Raw genomic sequence first — 19,416 nt, forward strand, 5'->3', positions numbered from 1 at the left:
CGAAACGAAGTAATACATTTTTGTTAAAAAAAAAAAAAAATAAATGTACAAATTTTCACCTCTGTTTTGAAAAATAAGATATTTATAGGATGACTCCTTAAAACGAAATAGTCATGGAATTCGAACAAACACTTTTATTCGTAAAAATGTAAATGAGATTCATACTATATTCAAAATTGCAGAAACACGAAAACAACTCCTGCTGCATAGTTAAAGTCTGCAAACAGGTATTTGTTTTATCAATGGAAATTAGAAGTTTATGCAACGGTCTAATATTAACCAGATGATAAATATGAAATGAAATCCTACGATATTTTTAATAGAACCTTTCTCATGAGCCGTTGAGTGTTATTTATTATAACTTATATAAATAAAAATAAATTATATAAATATTTTTATAAATACGCTTGAAAAAATCTAGGCAGAAATTCGTTTCACTCACTAAATGTTATAACGAGTGTCACGTTTCAAAATTTAGAAAAAATGTATATCTTTTATATACGGATAGTGTATATTTTACATACCTTTGCACTATTTTGTGTAAATATACAAATATCCACAAACCAACGATCAATGGATATAATCTTGTAATTATCACGAGCTGTTTGTTTAATGATAGAACATTATCAAATTTCTTGTTATTACTGCTCTACTATACTTATTCGCTTCCGCATCGAGCAATATCTAGCTCCTTCTATTTCTGATTACTGTCTTAATGCATCGCGTGTGTAACGAATGGACTCTGATGCCACCAATCATTTAATTATCAGATGATGCGACACTGCGTGCAAAATTATAGTACGATTTCAGGATACCGAGAACCGTAAAAAAAAAACGACGAACGCTGACAAAACGGACTTGAACGAGGGTCTATTGCACTGTCATTGTTTTCTTCAAATTTAAAAGACAATACCTGATTTATCCAATTTTAATTCATATTTTATACCACTGTTAATTGCGTATATATTATTATTATACTAATATTAATATTATAATATTATGCTATTGTTAATTTCAAATCGATCAAATCATGGATTGTATTTATTAACTGAAGAGTCTCTAATATTGCAGTACGATTGTTATGCATACATTGTTTTTAAACTCTTTTCTTTATTAAGGAACTACTTATACAAGAATTACTGGGAAAATTAATGGCTTTCATCCAATGCGTACCACCCGGTATAATAAAGCAATTGTAAATTAAGCCATAAAGAGAAGAAAGCAACTTTTCGAGCTTTATCGTAGTGCAGAGACTCGTTAAAGTCGCTAGTTTGCACCTGGTACCGTTCCCCGTTAAACGTGAAACTTTATTTCGAGCTATGACCATTAGAGTGCAAGATACATTAATGGCCTACGTCTTAACATGATAAACAGGGTGTTATTAACGGAGCTTGTAATTTATTATTAAAATATATGTACTTGCAGATCGTTTCTTTGAAAACTCGTCTCTCTAGGAAAAGAGATAAACGCTTAAATAGAAGCATCTAATTACATGAATTCTATTTATAAAAATTCTGAGATGCATTAAGCTCGTCCAACATCATCCAACAGAAAATTACCAATAAGAGAGTATACAAGACAATCGATCAAAAAAAGCAGATAACGATAGAAACATGGCCTGTGGTACCAAGATCGCGTATAAATCACATGCGAGCAAATATAGGCACCCATGACCTTGTGACCTTGCAAGTACATACCTGCCACTGGCGGTAGCTAATTGAAAACGATACTGTAAACAAATGACGATAAGATGTTCATATGGAACTGCTATGGTACCGTCTACGCAGTTTTATGTAACAGGGGATTACGAAGAGCTCGAACCAGACGCCCTTGGATCACGTCGCACCGATATGAGAAACTAGTTTTCATCGGGGAGGCGACTGACAAGGAAAAATGCCCAACGAAACTGTACCACATACTTACATGCCCGATCAGCCTATCCGACTCTCATTCGTTTGATCGATAGGATCAATCGACACAGTTAATCGTCGAAGCGGTCCGATGATCGTCGATGAAATCGTTCGATAATTTGTTCGAACATCGGGAAAGCCATCAAATAGATATTTCTGTTGGAATGATTAGATCGATGAATTTATCGGTAGTTTTTAATATATAACGATAATAGTAGACTGCGGACATTTATGCAAAATCATATTTTTGTGGGTACAACTGAAGAAATGGAATCTGTGCGGAAGTTCATCTCATCCAGCAAATATTATAACAAGTACTATACTTTGAATATCTTCGTATGTTCTTGTGTATTATATACTTCCATTTCAGTGCAGTATCGTAAATTTTCGTTACATTGTCTATTTACAATAAAAAAAATCTGAACAAACAAAGTTATATATTATTAGGACAAAATAATTTCAGTTAATATGGAAATAAAAATATAAGAATAGAACAATTTAATTAAAATTTAAGATGCCGCTCCTTTTACATCTTCTCGAAAAATGAGTCAATTGCATCTCGTATTTATTCAGAAGAAAAATATGTAGGTCTGTTGGTTGGCATTTAAAGGCTGGTTATGCGGTTCACCATTCACTGATCGGTGATTGCCGCTATCATGAAAACTAATGCGCACAAATGACACAAATTCGAAATCTACGCTCGATCGCGCGTAGCGTAGTGATTAGTAAATGCTTCGATAAACCCGGCAAGAGAGCAACCGTAAGTGTACTGAAACTAATCTGGAGATATGTAAGCTACTTTTCCATTGAAATTGCAAAAATAAAGATTGGAAAAAGTACACAAAGCTAAACAAACATACTGCGCCTTTAAAAAGATTACACGAACGTTTCAAGATATCATGATTAACTGGAAATACCAATGAAAAAATTGTAATTAATCTTTTCTTTATCCTACCTTTGAATGTTGATAAATTTTTATTAATTCAAATTATGTATATACATACGTATGTATATGTACTTTTTCTATGATTGCGTTTACCATTTTTGCTCCATCGGTAATCAAGATCGTGAGCATCCTTTTACGTAGCGCCATCTACGTAGTATTATCTCGTACACGCACAACCGGGACTGCCATTGATTAAACCTGTCAGAGAATCAGCTGATCGGTTATTCACGTACGTGAGATCAGCTGTGCGCAATCATGGACACGTTAAGCGAAGAAGATTTTGCGATACCTCCGGCTAAATACGAATGTAAGTACCCAGTATCATACTTTGAGCGTAATAACGCATTAAATTCACGAAGTAAACACTTTCATCGTACTAGAATGATATAACCGGCAGCCGGCGCGCCATTATACCGGCGTCCATTTTGCCACATGTGAACAAGTCGGAATCAAAATTTAGAACATTATTTCACACCTAATTGTACAAGAAATTACATAACAAGACAATTGCAATTATATGCGCGCGTTTTCTGTTTCAGATTTGGACCACACGGCTGATGTGCAGTAAGTATTAAGTTTGTAAATCCTTCGCAATTAAAGCAGATATTTTGTAGAGGTTACTTGCAAAGATAACCTAAAACGAAAAATAGGACAATAATTACTGTTGATACAGAGACAAGTTATATATCGCTACATTGCTTTAACAATATTATATTATTAAAATAAATATATATCGTAATACTCATGACGTATTATAGACTGCACGCATGGGGCAATACCATGGAAGAGGCTTTCGAGCAATGTGCGGTGGCCATGTTTGGGTACATGACGGATTTAGAGCGAGTTCAAATGACACAGTTACATTACGTAGAAGCGGAAGGACACGATATGGAAAGTCTTCTTTTTCATTTCCTCGACGAATTGTTATTCATGTTTAGCGCCGAACCGTTTATCGTTGCGAAGGTATATTGCATTCATTAAACTTTGATTACATCATTATTATAATTAAAATCCCTCCTCGATTACGAAAACGCTTTACTTTGCATTTTTACGTCTCTTTTTACCTTTTATATGATATCATTTATTCGATGGACCATTCCGTTTAATATGTTGTTTAACTATTTATTCAGAGATCGAAATAAAGTACCTTGTTCTTTAAAACGCTGTTTTTTTGTGATTTTTTAAAAAAGAAGTATCGCTTTGTGTTGTCAGAAAGTGAAGATTACTAATTTCGACCGCGAGAACTTCAAGATCTCTGCGACGGCGTTAGGAGAAGAGTTCACGATCGGCAAACATACGCAAAACGCCGAGGTGAAAGCGATTACGTACTCAGCGATGCAGATCCTCGATCGTCCTGAATCAGAACGTCCCGAACTTTTCGTGATCGTAGACATATAGCCGTTTCGGGTTCAGTTTGGTGTCTTGTTTGATTTCTTGGCGCCCCCGTATAATTTGGCTCGGGTTAAGGCTTGAGACAGAACAGTATGTAGGAACGTATGAATACAGAAGCAAGAAGGGAGGGTATATACCCTCTCTTACGTCCTACGTAGGGTACGATCCTTTTGTACTTGCGTAGGGTTCAAATAAATACGTTATGAAGAAAACACCGGGCTCCCTTCTTGGCGATCCATAAGTACGTAGTAACGTACCATGGAACCCTGCGTTTTGTGGAGGATACCGCTCAAGAACTTTATACCACCAATGTATAACCGTACACAATTTATTTAAATAACGTAAACATTTTGGTTGTTAATTCTTCATATATTGTATCTATATCAACAAATGTTTGATTGTTGTCGAAAGCTGTTAATAGTAACTTATAAATGCCAAACACGTATAACAAGTATTATATAAGAATGTTTATATATTTTTATAAACATATAATAAAGATGTTTTTTATGTTTCGCGTCAGTGAAAATTTTCGTTACTAAAAAATAGAAAGATCGATGCTTGTATTATTACGATAAAATTGTTAGAAGAAAATATGAATTAGAATGTAAGTCATCGACTAACGTTGAGATTCGCCATACGATAGAATAGAATAGAAAATCATAGTTAAGCGTACTTTCGCACGTGCAAAGTGGTACGGCCCTGGCATCCAACACCCCTCCATCGTGAAGGAAGCGACGACCGCCCGCTTAGTTTCGGGCAAGAAACGATAGGCAGTGGGATCCTCCCAATCTTCGGAAGCGCGTGTACTCGAGGGAAGAGAATCAAAAAGCTTCGAAAATTACATAATAGGAGACTGTGTTAATTATTCGTTTGATTCTTGCCCCCTTTCCTTCGCGATAAGGCCCACTGTTAAAGGGACTCACTGCCAACATCAAGCGTGGCCGTTTGTTTCGAAAGCGTACACCCCTAACCATGGCGGACTGGTACGGTAATAATCTATCAAAACGATATATCGTGACGTTTTAAACTGTCAAATACGAATAACCGATACATCAAGCTTGAACGTGTCTCGGGAAAGTCGTGATATAGGGATTTTTCACCTACATGCCGGAGCTTGCGTGGCAGTTTCGAGGAAAACGAGAGGGACAGTTTTGGCGCGTGTGTCTTTTATCTTCATGAAAAGTTCGTGTAACTGGTGTGTCTCTAATTTTCAATCTTCCATTTTTCAATCAACATAAACGACATGCTGTAACGGAAAAGCGTGACATCCTGTACCCATCGTGGGACATCTAACCCTAACGGATATAAACAAACGTTATCACGAATGCTTGAAAGATCATAGCCGTTTAAACAACATCGAGAGGCAAGTAAAAACAAGTGAACCTGTGAATAATTTTCATGAAAAACTGAGGAAAGGTGACACGATCTAGGAACTTTTTTGGATATCTGCTATCGCTGGCGGCGCGGTGGTTACGGACGGAGAAAAGCGAAGTGACGGTTTTGGCGCGCGTACTCGACTCCTGTGTACGACCGGCAGATGGCCGGTGCGCCGGTACGTTATACGCGCGCGTCCACGAACGCACCGACACATGACAGGCGCCTAAGCACGTACTACCACCATGACAGAGACGCGTTCAAGAGCATATCGAGTCAGTGGTAGAAGGCCACTACCACATTGACACTGAGCGTTGGTGAGAGCGCAGTAGAGCGCACGGACACGCGGTTCGGTGTTACTACTACCGGTACAGACGGGTCTATCTGCCTCGTAGCCCGAGCCAGTTGCCAGCGCGCCAGCTAGCCCCGTCCATCCAATCGCCCAGCTCACGAGCCGGCCTCGTGTGCGCGCGCGACACCCCGACAGAAAAGGTTCGTTTTCCTCGCCGGTGGCTCGACCGATCATGTCGAGGCGGGGCTTATCGTGAACTTTAGAGCCTATACATTCCTTGGAAGCTGAAAACACGGCAAACGCACGTACAGTTTCGGCCCTTTACGCACGATTATTTCGGGTCCTCAGTCTACTGCTGCTGCTGCTGCTGCTGGTGCTGGTGCTGGTGCTTGGTTGTCGTTCCTATTGCTGAGATCGGCCCTGCAGAAAATGGATACCGCACCAGTGCGGTAGAGAGACAGAACGAAGCAGATATATAGAAAAACGAGCGTGAAAGAGAAAGAAAGAGAGAGAAAGTGTGTGTGTGAGAAATAAAGGCCACGCAACTACTACGACTACGACTACGACGAGGACAACGACAACCGTTTACAAGTTGAGAAAGAAGGACAGAGGGAGAGAAAACGAGCGAGGGCGAGAGAATAGTAAATCATATGTACGAAGTCTGTATATAATATACCAAAGCGAAAAAGCAAGAGAAACATTTCGTGCACGGGCTAGCCTCGGAAGACCGGGTTAGGAGAAGCCTCGTCGTCTGGTCGTTTCCCCAGACGAACACGTTTCCTTGTCCTGTCATCGACAGGCCTACAGTGAAAATTGCATCTAGAAATATCGGCAACGCGACGACAACGATCACGACCACGACGGCGACGTATTTGCCTCTATCGAGGAGGCACGGATATGCCTCGCTCGTCGGCGCTGTGACACGCGCCGCGCCGTGTGCTGGCTGAACCTCCCGGAAGAGAGCGTGGGCCTCCGTCTCAAAATACTGTGCAGTTTCTACCGCACGCTCGAGAGCCAAGTAAGTGGAAATAAACACGCGTACAATCAGTTTTTCGATATCCATTTGTTCCGATCGGATGGAAAAAAAGAAATATTCTCTGCCTAGAGGAAATAGTAACAGAGTTGTTTCGAAACATTCATACTCCAAGTCCCCATCCGAAAAGTCGAGCGCGTTTTTCCGTGCGCGTTTCTTTTCTCTATCGCAATTTATCGTGTACGAAAGATGTGCTTACTGGAGCGCATAAACAGAAAGGAAAGAATTAAAAGAAAAAAAGAGAAAAAGGAAAAAAAGAAAAGGAAAGAATGGCCCGTTATTTCGAGCGCAACCGATTTGGTGCGTCGAAAGTCGCTGGCATCTCTCGCGATCAATCGCGAAAGCGTGCACTGATTCTAGGTTTCCTCATGACCGTGCCGGTAGCACGCCTAACTAGGGATACTCTAGTCCCGGCTTGGCTCTTTAAACGGCTCTACGTATTGCGTGCGAATCGTGGCGTTTCTATGTATGTGTATTGAGCAGGAGTAGTGTGTGTGCGCGCGCTCGCATAACCGCGCTCCCTCGTTGTCCGCCCGCTTGCGCTCACTCGCTCGCTCTCGTATGCATGGCCGCTTCGGTGCGTGGCGTGTGGATTTATATCGCGAGTACGCATTACCCGAGTTCAATAAAATCGGTATAAGTTCGTTGCTTTGGTCGTGATCGAACATTTTACGTGGTATCGCAAATACACGAGAATAAGTCGAGCAAAAATGAAAAGAAAACAACCTCTGAACCTTCAATCAACGTTAACAGCTGATCGCGGTCACTCTGTAACGAACGATCTGTAAGACCAGATCCACTGTGATGGATGCACGTTTTTTTCTTTTTGTAAAATGATAAGAGATAGGGAGCGATTATTCGGGTCTCACTGATAGACCCTGCGACCTGTGCGGTTTCCACGAGCGGAAGGACGGAAAAAAAGGAGGACAGTAAGGTTCGTCGCTAACATCTGGGGCCTGAAGCCTCATGCACACAAGGCATGCTTGTACGATTATCCATTTGAAGCTTTTACCATATTTCCCGTCTGTGGTGCATTGCACGTTTTTCATATACAGGACGTTCTATGAATTTGAAAAAAAGAAAGAAAATAGAAAAGAAAAAGTTGAAAAAGAAACTGTTGCATCAAACGAGAGCATTGGATTTATTGCATACCTCCTTAAAGGTCGTTCGTGTGGAACGTTTGTGAACAGACGTTATATCTCGTATTTTAAAGACCTCACTCCTACCAATCGATGGGCTCTAGGCTAGTTCTACATCCAATGCCGTTGACGCAAGTTACACCAGTCTGGTTTTATCTTCGAGATAACATCCTACCAATCAATGCCTCAGCATCGTGCATTGCTCCCAACCTTCGAATGCGCTTTACCATGCTATTGGCCTCACGATCGCTCGTTCTATACGGTGTGGTACGGTGTGTACTTGGCCAAACAGGCGAAAACGAGACAACCACGCAGTTCGACCGGGAGTTTGCTTCTAAAACTGCTTACAACGCAAGGCTGCTGTAACACGACGATCCTGCGGCGCGGCGTGCCTCTTTAAACCACACCCGGAACGCTGCCTCGTGTTCTCGGGACGCTTGCTCTTTTTTTCGAAAATTCTCGTACGCGTCCGCACCGTGGGTCTCTCATTCCGCTCAGGCGCGTAACGAGACTTTTGAAAACGGGGGCCTTAGGAACGATTTTCTCCTGTTTCTCGCGGCTATTTTGTTTTCCTGTGATCTTTGCTTCTAAACGACGAAAAAACGTTGTACCATGTACGATCGGAACAAATGGATAACAAAAGGAAATGACTCTAGGGAATTTTTTCTGAGGCGACGCGTTGGAAATTAGCTTAGAATTCTAATCGACTTTGAAATACTTGCCACAGTTGATAACGCTGAATCACTTGTTTTTAGAAATAGTAATTCGAATGTCACTATTCTAAAAGTAAAATTTATATTATATTATCTTAATTATATTATTATTTTATTAGTTAATCTTTAGAATTAATAATATATGCACTATCTGCTTATAGTTGAAACTATTTTAATAGTGATTTTAAACAATAATAGAAAATTATATTGCATATATTTATAATATATAGTTATTTTCTTAATTTGTTTATGAAGTAATTGATCGTCGAAGTTGCTACATCGTCTAACCTTATCGTCTTTATAAACATTACAGGAAGTGGTTCTTAAAAATCTAGGAAAATCAAATACATACAAAAGTCATATAACGAACAATGCCTGTTTTAATTTCTTTTTGTTTTTCCATTCATTTGGTCTCGACCTTTGCAGCTGCTGTACACGTTTAACTTAAAGTACAATACAGAAATTGATCTGTAGGTTTCACCAGATGTTCAGTACTTACAAAATTGTCACCTTGTCGTTTGGTCAACCACTTCCGTTTCGTTGTTCCATGCAACTACTATTTTTATATACTATTATACTATAGATATCTAAACCATTTTATTTCTAAAACATCGTTAATATTTTCTCAAAAAAAGATATTTAGATATAATTCAAATATAATAAATACAAATATTTTATTTTAAAAGTATCCAAAACAAATAGAAAATGTAGAAATACATTTTAAATATTCTATTAATAGTATAATGATAGAATTCTTTTTATTTGTCTATTTCTTGTTTATCTTTTTGTTTTATTGTAGCATGAAAGTTTGTCATTTCCTTCGCGAAGACAAATGCGAAGTTCTTTGGAATACGAGTTCTATTATTAGGATTTACCAATGTTGCTTGATTCAAGAACAAAAACCTTCTCCCCTATGCTGTCTGTTCTTTGATATGCATCTAAAAAGTCGCTTCTCCTTAAATGTGCTATCGCGACCGAATAAAATACACTCACAAATGGGTGGCACTGACAAAAACTCGAGAATGAAGGGACGACGATCGATAGAAATTTTTATCGGATCCGCACACCTCGCTGTCAATAATTTTCACATATAAATGGTATATTTTTGATAAAGCATATACTGCTGGCAAGGTTAACAAGGTACTAATATCAAGTTATAATGTTACATTTCATGTTTTCCTACCAATTTTTCTTCTACTCTTGCAATCATTGTTAACGAACATTCAGTAACAGATACATTCAAAATACACAATACACAATTTTTTTACGACAAACGATATGAAATAAAAAATACATATCCGCCAAAATAGTATACACTTATTAACCTTCATGGACGGTGTGTAGTGTATGACACGTTTTCTAAAAACTTCGACAGTTCGATTTAACCAATCAAAAGTAGGAAAAAATACTTATGAACATTATTGTTAATTATTATTATTGTTAACATTCGTTTCATCATTGATAGATTTGATAAATATATATAATGATATTAAAAAAAATTTTATCAATATTGAATGTAATTAATTTTTTAAACGTACAAAATAAATAGTATTGTTTTTTTAAGCAATATAGGAATATTTCTTAATATTTTGTATTTGCTAATAAATTTATTGTAGTATTTCATATATTCTAGAAGCAAAATGGAACACTTACAATATGTATCTTTCATTGTATTCTCTTAAAAACATACATTATGTTTAGGAATATTTGTATTTTCTTGATAATATCTTTATTGGTATGAATTCAATAACATTATTTCTATGTATTTCTATCGTATGTAGTAATATTTATATATGATGACAGAAATTTCTAAGTAATTACTTTTCCCTATAATTGTCACTGAGATCTAATTTTAATATAAAATAAAAATAGTATTTCATATCAGACGGAGAAAATTTTATTTACGATTTGTTATTACAAACGTACACATCTAATAGGACCAATGTAATACGATATAAAACTTTCTAACATATTGTGATATAATCTTGATATGTCTTTTTGTACCAGATTCCTATGAAATATTTGTGTAATATTTGAAATTCTTGACTAAAAGTGTTTAAAGAAGTTATTATTTATTATAACTTTGATATTATCTTTCCCGATCTTACTTATCTTCAATCTTATATAATGAACTTTGTATTCCATAAGCTTATTATTTTATATTTTTATAAATGGCTGTTATAGGTTCTCCTAAACAATAAAGATGCCTCGAGTAAGGAGACAAGTGGTCTTGGAAGATCCTGCCAGGCCTGTCACACCAGACATGGTGGAAACTAAATTATGTATGTATCAATTACTAGTCATTTCATAATTTTCATTTAATTTAGCTACATACTTGGTATACGCATGAATTACTTTTAGTGAAACAAGAGTTTTTGGACGATGGCTCTTTGGACGAAGTTCAAGCACAAAAAGTGGCTGAAGAAACACCAAGTCCTCATCTTCAAGACCATCAATATGGACAAACACCTTGTTATCAAGTAACAAGGAAACCCACACAACCACCACCACGAACTGAAGTAAATAAGGCTATATTTACATACACATAATTTTTAGATCAATCAACATTTCCTGGTAAACATATTAATCAAATATGATATTTTCAATCAACATTGTTTAAAAAAATAATTAAATTCTATGATAGTAAAATCAGTATTGCAACATATTAATATTACTTTGTTTTGTTATGTTTTTATAGCAAATATCAGTTCAAGCAGTGAAACGAAGACTGAATCTGGAAATGGGAACTACCGGTCCTAGCCAATCTGCCTTCAAAGCCCCTAGAGGCAAACGTAGGAGATCTGGATCGAGTTCTCTGGCTGGCCACACTCCTACAAAAAGTAAATTTCCCTTCTTTCACCTAAAATAATATCCTTCACATCTTCGAGGAAAAGAAATGTTATCTTCGTTTGCAGGTAAAACGGTAGAAAGAACGCGGTACGATACATCACTGAGCTTACTTACAAAAAAGTTCATACATTTAGTCGAGAGCAGTCAAGACGGCGTTGTAGATTTGAACGTAGCGTCTGAAAAGTTAGAAGTACAGAAACGTCGTATATACGACATTACGAATGTATTGGAAGGCATAGGTATTTTGGAGAAGAAAAGTAAAAACAATATACAATGGAAGTACGTTATTCATCGTTTATCAAGAATTAAATACCGAATTCTTCTACCCGAATGGTAAATGTAATTATTTTATTTTATAGAGGTGGTCAGTTACCAAACGATAGGAATGATATCGCTGATCTCAGAAGGGAAGTGGCAGATTTAGAAGCTAAGGAAAACACCCTGGATCGATTGATTCACGGCGCAGACAAAAATCTTAGGGAGCTCTGTGCAGACAGACAATACGCTTATGTAACGTATCACGATTTACGTTCTGTCCCAATGTACAAAGACCAGGCTATAATGGCAGTAAAAGCTCCGCCAGAAGCCACACTTCATGTTCCACAACCCATCAATAACCTTGGTCAGCAAAAGGTAGCTATTTTTCTTCATAAAAATCAATCAAAATTAGAACCATCCATATTTCTTTATCACTTATTTATTGCGTTATTTCTACGCTTACAGCTTCAAATGCATATGAGGTCATCTCATGGCGAGATAGAGGTGTTCCTCTGCCCTGATGATCCTACAGTCAAAACGTCCCCCAATCCGGGTTACACGACGACGCAACCTGTGCCTTCGTCAAAAGAATCCGAAATACCTTGTCTGCCTCCTGAACTTCTAACCAATGAAGAAAGCGGAGTTCGGGTTGAACCAGTACCTTCTGTCGAGAGTTCGTTGAATACTCGTTTGTCCACACCGGTTATATCTGCAGTTACCAATTTAGCAGGCATGAGGGACGCACTTTTGTGTGAATCTGATGATTATGGACCAATGGGTGGAGGCAAATTCCAACTCCAAACGGAGGATCAAATTAGCACTTCAGGTAGGATGGCGTATATCTTCAAAACCAGGATTTATTAAGATTTACTTATTATTCTTTATTTTGCCTTCTTTTCTATTTTTCCTAATTTTTTTTTTTTTTTTTTTTTAATAAAATTTGTGAATGGTTTTAGATAAACGGAGCTTAAGATTTAATAAAGTAAGGCCAATGCATTCGCATGAATATTAATTTTTATTCTTTTTTATGAAGTTGTATCATGATTATTTATTTTTTTATGCTGCCCTTCTTTGTACACACGCTTTTAAATGTATCGCATATTTTATCACGAATGTTGGGTACAGGGTACTAATAATTGCAAGAAGGTGAATACAACCTTTTTAATGTAAATATGTAAATAAAAATAGTATATATATATATATATATCTTGAATACAAGTATTACGCTTGTTTTTATCTTCTTGCAATTACTTTTGAGTTCTTTAAGTTTGTTATCAATGTATATTAACACATTAATTTATAACAATGCTTTAACAATTTAGTGCAAGATTCTAATTAATCTTTTATTAGGCTTTAATTAATTAATATTTCTCTTGTACATTTTTTCAACATTGTTCCCACTCCAGTTCTTATTTCTCTTTCTTTTGTCTTTTTTCTTTCTTTCTTGTTAACACAAATATACTTTTATTTTACTTTATTTTTTAATAAATGCTTTTTACACTGTACTTTTTTGTTTGTATACTTCCGAGATATTTCAAATACGTCTCTTTCTTGCATAAAAGAAATATTTATCATCTTAATATTCAAATTTTATTTAAATGCTTGAAAGAAACGTTATGCATGTCACTGATGAATTTTAGAACATCTCTAATAAAAAAATCTCTTAAAAAAAAAAGATAGTAAGAGTTGACTTTTCATTATTTATCGAGTTCCATTAACTCGAGCTATCTTTTTTTCCTTGGTCTTCTACCTTTTCAACAATGGAGGATAGCCGTACCCTGATGGAGCTCTGGCTGTGACTTGTGTGTTAACCAAATAAAAGTCACATCACAGGCAGAGTTCTAGTTAGGTAACGGTTTCAAACAGCAAAGCTCGTGTCGCACGAAGGTACGTTTCATGGATAAAATAATTATTGGCTTGTTTGTATTTCAATGCAATTATATATGTGTTCTTTTTCTTCTGGCATTCGCCTCATTATTGAAACAAATTGCTTTTAATCCTTCCACTCTATTTCACAGAATATCTTGCTATTTATCTTGATATTATATTAATACCCAGTACATTGGTAGTTTATTAATAATAATAATCTAAGCAAAAGTAGGCAACCTTTTAAACGACATTAAAAACTAATCACTTTTAATTTTATAATTTTGTAGAAATTTGATTATAGCATGTTTCTGCTTGTAATAAATTAGTCAATAGCAATATATTTATTTATTACTAGGCTGTATAAATAACTCGCGAAATTTTAATATTATTAAAAATAAATAACAAAACCAATCGTAATCACGTAATTTACTTATTACGTGACTATACGTATAAGCGTGATAAAAATATGTACATGAATCTTTGAATATCATCGCGAAACAATTAAATGGACAATAAATTAACATAACGATCTTAACAGTTTAACTGTCGCTAATTAATATTTAATTTAAATAATAAATATTCTTGCTTATTGTGTTCCAAAAATAAATCAAATAAGTTTTAATGTTCAAATGTAACTGGACGTTTTCTCGAGAACGTTCTATGAAACTAAAAGAGATAGAAGTCTTAGGAGAAAGAAAAGAAATGAAAAACGCGAAAATGTTCGATGAGACGGGACAAACCCAGCATTCGCTCTCTCTCTCTTTTGTTGCAGATCTAAGTATTCTTGATTTCGGTGAGCACCTGCTGTCTCTGGAACCGCCTCTTTCCGAAAACGACTATTCGTTCGCGTTAGGCACGGAGGAGGGACTTTCGGATCTCTTTGATTTCAAATTCTAAAGGATATCGTCCTAATCGTCGTCGTCGTGACACGCAATACAAGCAAAGACCCCTGTCTTTTTTGGACTACCACTCTGAGTTCGCCTCCTTAGTATTCGAACGGATAGAGATCACTTGGTTAATCCAATAATACTAGCGCTTTCGTATCGATTGATAATTTTTGTTTTATTAACTTCAAAGGGAACGATCGAACAGAAAACGTAGTAACGTACGAATCATCCATCGGCCCATTATACAAATTGGGATAAACATAAGGAAAATATAGGAACAGGGATACTCCGACAATTATGTTTCAAACGCGATCAAATTCACGTTACAATGGAAATCGACACGTTGCTCTGACAATTTTTTTTTTATCAGTAATAAATAATTCTGCTTCTTATATAGTTTTTGTAAAGACAAAGAAAGATGGACACGTGTGTAAATATATTAAAAAGTATACAGATAGAACGTGTTATTCGAGTACCGGATAGTATTTTATCAAAGGTGTGTTTCACGGGCGGTGATTCTTCTTTTCTTTTTTTTTTTTTTTTAAGCAGTTTCCGCGAGAGATCGACTGCACATAGTTGTTATCACGGTCGGCCCGTAAGTTTCGAAATTCGGCCTGTGCGTGGTTAAGAGAAGTATCGAATAAACGGAGATTTGGGTGGGGGAGGGGTGGGGGGAGAAACATATCACGATAATGTTGAACGCGCGCGGTGAACACTTCCAGCTTGATACGGTCGCAGCCGATTGAGTTTATGGGATTAATAAGTTCGTAAAATAGCCCTGGTGGAGTTGAAGCGCCGCTTTCTTGTGCAATGTGTGTACTAATATTGTAAATGATGTAAGAGTATGAAGACTAGTTGTGAAAAAGAACGGTTGATATAGGAGGAAGAAGATATATTTGAAGTTTCAAAGAGAGGAGAGACTGGTACGAACAACTACGATGTTTCCCTTTTTCTTTCGTTTCTTTCTATGGTTAATTAATCGAATTGTATAAAATGAAAAATTATTATTATTAGAATCGATAGCGTATGAAAAGAAGAAGAAGGAAATAGTTTCGATGAAAAAAGATCCCTCCTAGAATAATGTTTCTATCGATATATATATATATATAATTGAAAAGATAAGAGCAACGGATAAAACGTTTTCCGGGCGGTCGCCTTTCTCTTGTCACTTGGACTGACTGATTGTTCTCTTTTTTCTAAATCGTGCGCTTTTACCGCCGAGAGACCGCCGTCCGGAATGGTCGAATTGTAATTATTAAAATATTTGTCGAGGCGATCGATGCGTACAGTAGGCTTTATCGACGAAGAAATCGTTTGTAAAAAGAGAAAATGATGATAAAAAAACGGAGTGTGAGGGAGAGAGAGAAAGAGACGAAGAAGATGAAAAGCGCGAGCGGCTGAAGGCATAGTTTTTATTCTATATACTTTTGTAATCGGTCGAATTTTCCGAATAGAGAGCGACAATTTGTACAGTTTGATGCATGAAGAAAAAAAAAAAAGAAAAGTATATCTATAATAATTGAATTTATCTATCGGTGCGGATGAAGAACATTTTGTGACATGTAAAAAAAAAAAAAAAGAAAAAATACACACATAACGAACACGTACATATACGAAACATTATCATCTTACAGTACGATCTCCTAGCGAAAAAAATATTATTCAGTCTGGCTAATAGATCATGATCATCGTGTCGAATCATCGTCGTGTTGGATTAGCTTCTTTGACGATGTCGTAGCGAACACGGAGACGAACTCGAGCGTACGATGGGAAAGAAGGAGCATAGGAAGCAGAGGAAAAATCGTGTAAAAGCAGAAAACCTTAGGGCGTATCGTTGTATGCAAACGCACGTATATTTAATTCGAGTCGTAACGATGAAGAACGTTTAAGATTCTTTTTCAGGATACAGTGTTATTCTGAACCTGATTTATAAGAAAAAAGGGATTTTTCGAAGAGAATTTTGCACCAGTGTCAGCCTTGACTTCTGCCGCGTGAAACGGCGTGGAAAAAAAAGAAAGAAAGTTTGAAAGAGTCGGTGTTTCAGTGAAAAATTTGATCAAGTACGAGGGAGGATCAAGATGACGAATATTTGTTCCTTGAGGAAGTCGAGGGCGCATTGGAGGGAATTATCTCAACTGGAAATCTCTTAAGGATGTACCCTAAACGTACAACTTACAATTAGTGTACGTCCAAAGCCATAGTGCCTACACAATAATGATCACACCCTTCTGCAAAAGAACTGTAAATAATTTACATACTATACAAAAATATATGAATATATATATATATTATATATATATACATACACACAGACAGGCAAAATGTAAGAACGTGACGACCCCGATGGACAAAAACGGAAATAATAGAGAAAGAAAAACCGGATGCTGCGGACACCTCATTGCGATTATCACGATATATCGATTAGTTAGTTTTAATTACGATTAATAATTAATTATTGATACATTACACGAGGAAAATGTTAGTTTATAAATTCACTTATTATATATATATTATATATATATATATATGTACGATGTATATGTATATGTAATAAGTACATATGTTTTATAGTCAAGCGAATATTGTGCAGAATAATCGCTGGATTCTGATTACTTGCAAAACTAGGAAACTTATTTTCTCTCTTTTTCCAAAAGCATAGAAACGCGAAATGTTTCTTCTAGCTGTACGTGTATTTATTTCAACGAATAACTCGTAACGAATAGCTCGTTTTTCAGAGCAAAAGAGAAACTATTAAATATAACTTTGCCTCTCGTCGTTTTACCGTCGAATGAAATAAATAAGATGAAAATCCTTGGATAACGTTATTTTGCACAATGTTCGTAGCGCGCAATACCTGTCTGCAACAGAGAGGGTTGTATTAGTTTCGTTTCTCGTTTCTTTTTCTTTCTTTTTTCTTTCTATTCAATTGATGGTATCATGCTTTTCTCATACGCATCGTGCAACAAGAGGGCAAGCAAAAGGGAAAAAAAGAAAAACAAAGGAAAGAAGAAGAAAAAGAAGAAGAAGAAGAAAACGCGAATCAAGAGAGTGCGTGAGCATGTGTGAATGGACGTGATGATCGAATGATGATAATTGATACGAATGTTCGATGGTCGACGGTTCGATTAACGATCCCGACACGCCAGTGAGAAGTTGCGATATTTTCTACCTGAATGTTTGCGGGGATCTCGGCGAAGTCTGAGCGCGTCCGGGATTTTAAGAAGTATAATAATAATGATTTATTCATATTGTATTTTTTATTCTGTTCGAAGAAGGGCTACGTTGTAAAAAACACATCGATTATAAGAAAAAAAAAAAAAAAAGAAAAAAGACGAAGCTACGAATAACGTTGTGACGTTTTCAGACTTACCGGGATCTGTTTACAATAACTTATCGCGAAGATGGCAGTCCATCAGTTTTCATTTTTTAAACTCGATTATCCGCGAAAAAAGAAATTTCTGGCTCGCTTCTGGCAGTCTGTCGAATAAGACGCTTCTCGTATTTTACAATCGACAACAGAGCCTTTCCTCAATTCTTTTTTCTTCTCTATTTTCGTTTAGTGGCAGTTTTATGATCTTCACTTAACGCGATCTAACTCGGCCCTAAGCATCGAGAATAAATTATTATTGTTGTTAGCGGCGAGCAACAACGACGATTCGATTATTTAAATTATCAAAGAAAACGTAAAAAAGGGAGTATAATAGAAACGCGTTGCTTTAGATATTCTTGTATAGATATTCTTTTGGAATTCGTTCGATTCTAATTCGTCGATGATTTTTTTCATCGCTATTCGCGTGCACGCATTATATACACGCGAACAAATACACTTTTCTACGAATGTATTTGAGAGACTGTTCAGAAATATTGCTGAAAAAAGTACAGAAATTAATTCTGATCGATTGTCTTAGAAAGAAAAAAAAAAAAAAAAAAAATTGAGCGATGTACGTACCAATACGACGAATGAGAATTTTGTCACATTTTACGGGCATGACCCGTCGAACAGTAAAAACAAGACGAAAAAATGAAGAAGAAGTTACAAAATATAACCTTGTGTAACGTCATAGGGAGATGTGATGTTTTTAATTTTCCACAACCTTTGTGTTTTGCTTATCACGCCTTATTAAACGAAAAATTATGGTTTTCGTTTACCTTGTTATATACATATACAAAGCAGTAAGAGGATGTATTTATTTTTTCGAATCGGCATTTCCGTTGTTCGACGTTAAACACTCGTTGCTCGACTCGATTTTAATTGCTACTCTGTATATAATTTTGCACCGGAAAATTCGTTCGTGAAAGTTGTGTACAAGTTCTAAATGTCTATATCAAAATAACGAATAATGTAGCAGAAGAAATATTTTTATGTACGTTTAATACGTATAACGGTATGAGAAAATAAAGTATCAAAACTTGATTTTGATCATTATCAACGTATTTACGCTTGTTGTACATGCACCATTATGAATCCGCATAAGTAAAGCGATTTATAATTTTACCGCTTAGATCTATGATCTTGATATTTTATTTCGATTATAATTTTGTCAAGGGATAAGAGAAAGAAATTAAAAAGTATATATAAAAACATTAATCGGTGCTTTAATTAAAGAAGAAGTTTACGCATTCACCTTGTTTCAAATGAAGAGCGCATGCGCAATGTTTGCATATTACTACTTATCTTCGCGCTACGGTAAATCGTTCGCCATTCCCGCGTTAGCGCTCGAGGTGTGAACATCGATTGTTTCTTATATATGTT

The 19,416-nt window shown here is 36.2% G+C and overlaps 2 protein-coding genes across 5 annotated transcripts; both read left to right on the forward strand.

Annotated features, from left to right (window-relative positions):
- The first annotated feature begins 2,474 nt into the window (after positions 1-2,474).
- Archease (protein archease) lies at positions 2,475-4,760 on the forward strand. Its single transcript, XM_033338194.2, has 5 exons — positions 2,475-2,840; positions 2,975-3,163; positions 3,396-3,420; positions 3,615-3,819; positions 4,069-4,760. The coding sequence occupies exons 2-5, from the start codon at positions 3,112-3,114 to the stop codon at positions 4,252-4,254; spliced, it is 468 nt and encodes a 155-aa protein (XP_033194085.1). The 5' UTR covers positions 2,475-2,840; positions 2,975-3,111; the 3' UTR covers positions 4,255-4,760.
- Positions 4,761-6,043: 1,283 nt separating this feature from the next.
- LOC117158841 (E2F transcription factor 1) lies at positions 6,044-19,251 on the forward strand. 4 transcript variants are annotated; one of them, XM_033338177.2, is made up of 8 exons: positions 6,044-6,932; positions 10,984-11,081; positions 11,161-11,318; positions 11,498-11,639; positions 11,715-11,928; positions 12,009-12,282; positions 12,373-12,733; positions 14,549-19,251. In XM_033338177.2, the coding sequence occupies exons 2-8, from the start codon at positions 11,003-11,005 to the stop codon at positions 14,671-14,673; spliced, it is 1,353 nt and encodes a 450-aa protein (XP_033194068.1). In that variant the 5' UTR covers positions 6,044-6,932; positions 10,984-11,002; the 3' UTR covers positions 14,674-19,251. The 4 variants fall into 4 exon arrangements, with proteins under 4 accessions (XP_033194068.1, XP_076477977.1, XP_033194069.1 ...); XM_076621862.1 differs by lacking the exon at positions 6,044-6,932 and adding an exon at positions 7,273-7,881; XM_033338178.2 differs by lacking the exon at positions 6,044-6,932 and adding an exon at positions 9,519-9,939.
- The last annotated feature ends 165 nt before the right edge of the window (positions 19,252-19,416 follow it).

This window comes from Bombus vancouverensis, chromosome 9 (genome assembly GCF_051014615.1).
Source record: "Bombus vancouverensis nearcticus chromosome 9, iyBomVanc1_principal, whole genome shotgun sequence".
Lineage (NCBI taxonomy): Eukaryota > Metazoa > Arthropoda > Insecta > Hymenoptera > Apidae > Bombus > Bombus vancouverensis.

Coding starts and splice junctions, on each gene's coding strand:
- Archease (XM_033338194.2), top strand. CDS start 3,112: ATGGACACGTTAAGCGAAGAAGATTTTGCGATACCTCCGGCTAAATAC. Junction 3,421..3,614: donor GACCACACGGCTGATGTGCA/GTAAGTATTAAG, acceptor GACGTATTATAG/ACTGCACGCATGGGGCAATA. Junction 3,820..4,068: donor AACCGTTTATCGTTGCGAAG/GTATATTGCATT, acceptor TTGTGTTGTCAG/AAAGTGAAGATTACTAATTT.
- LOC117158841 (XM_033338177.2), top strand. CDS start 11,003: ATGCCTCGAGTAAGGAGACAAGTGGTCTTGGAAGATCCTGCCAGGCCT. Junction 11,319..11,497: donor AACCACCACCACGAACTGAA/GTAAATAAGGCT, acceptor ATGTTTTTATAG/CAAATATCAGTTCAAGCAGT. Junction 11,640..11,714: donor TGGCCACACTCCTACAAAAA/GTAAATTTCCCT, acceptor CTTCGTTTGCAG/GTAAAACGGTAGAAAGAACG.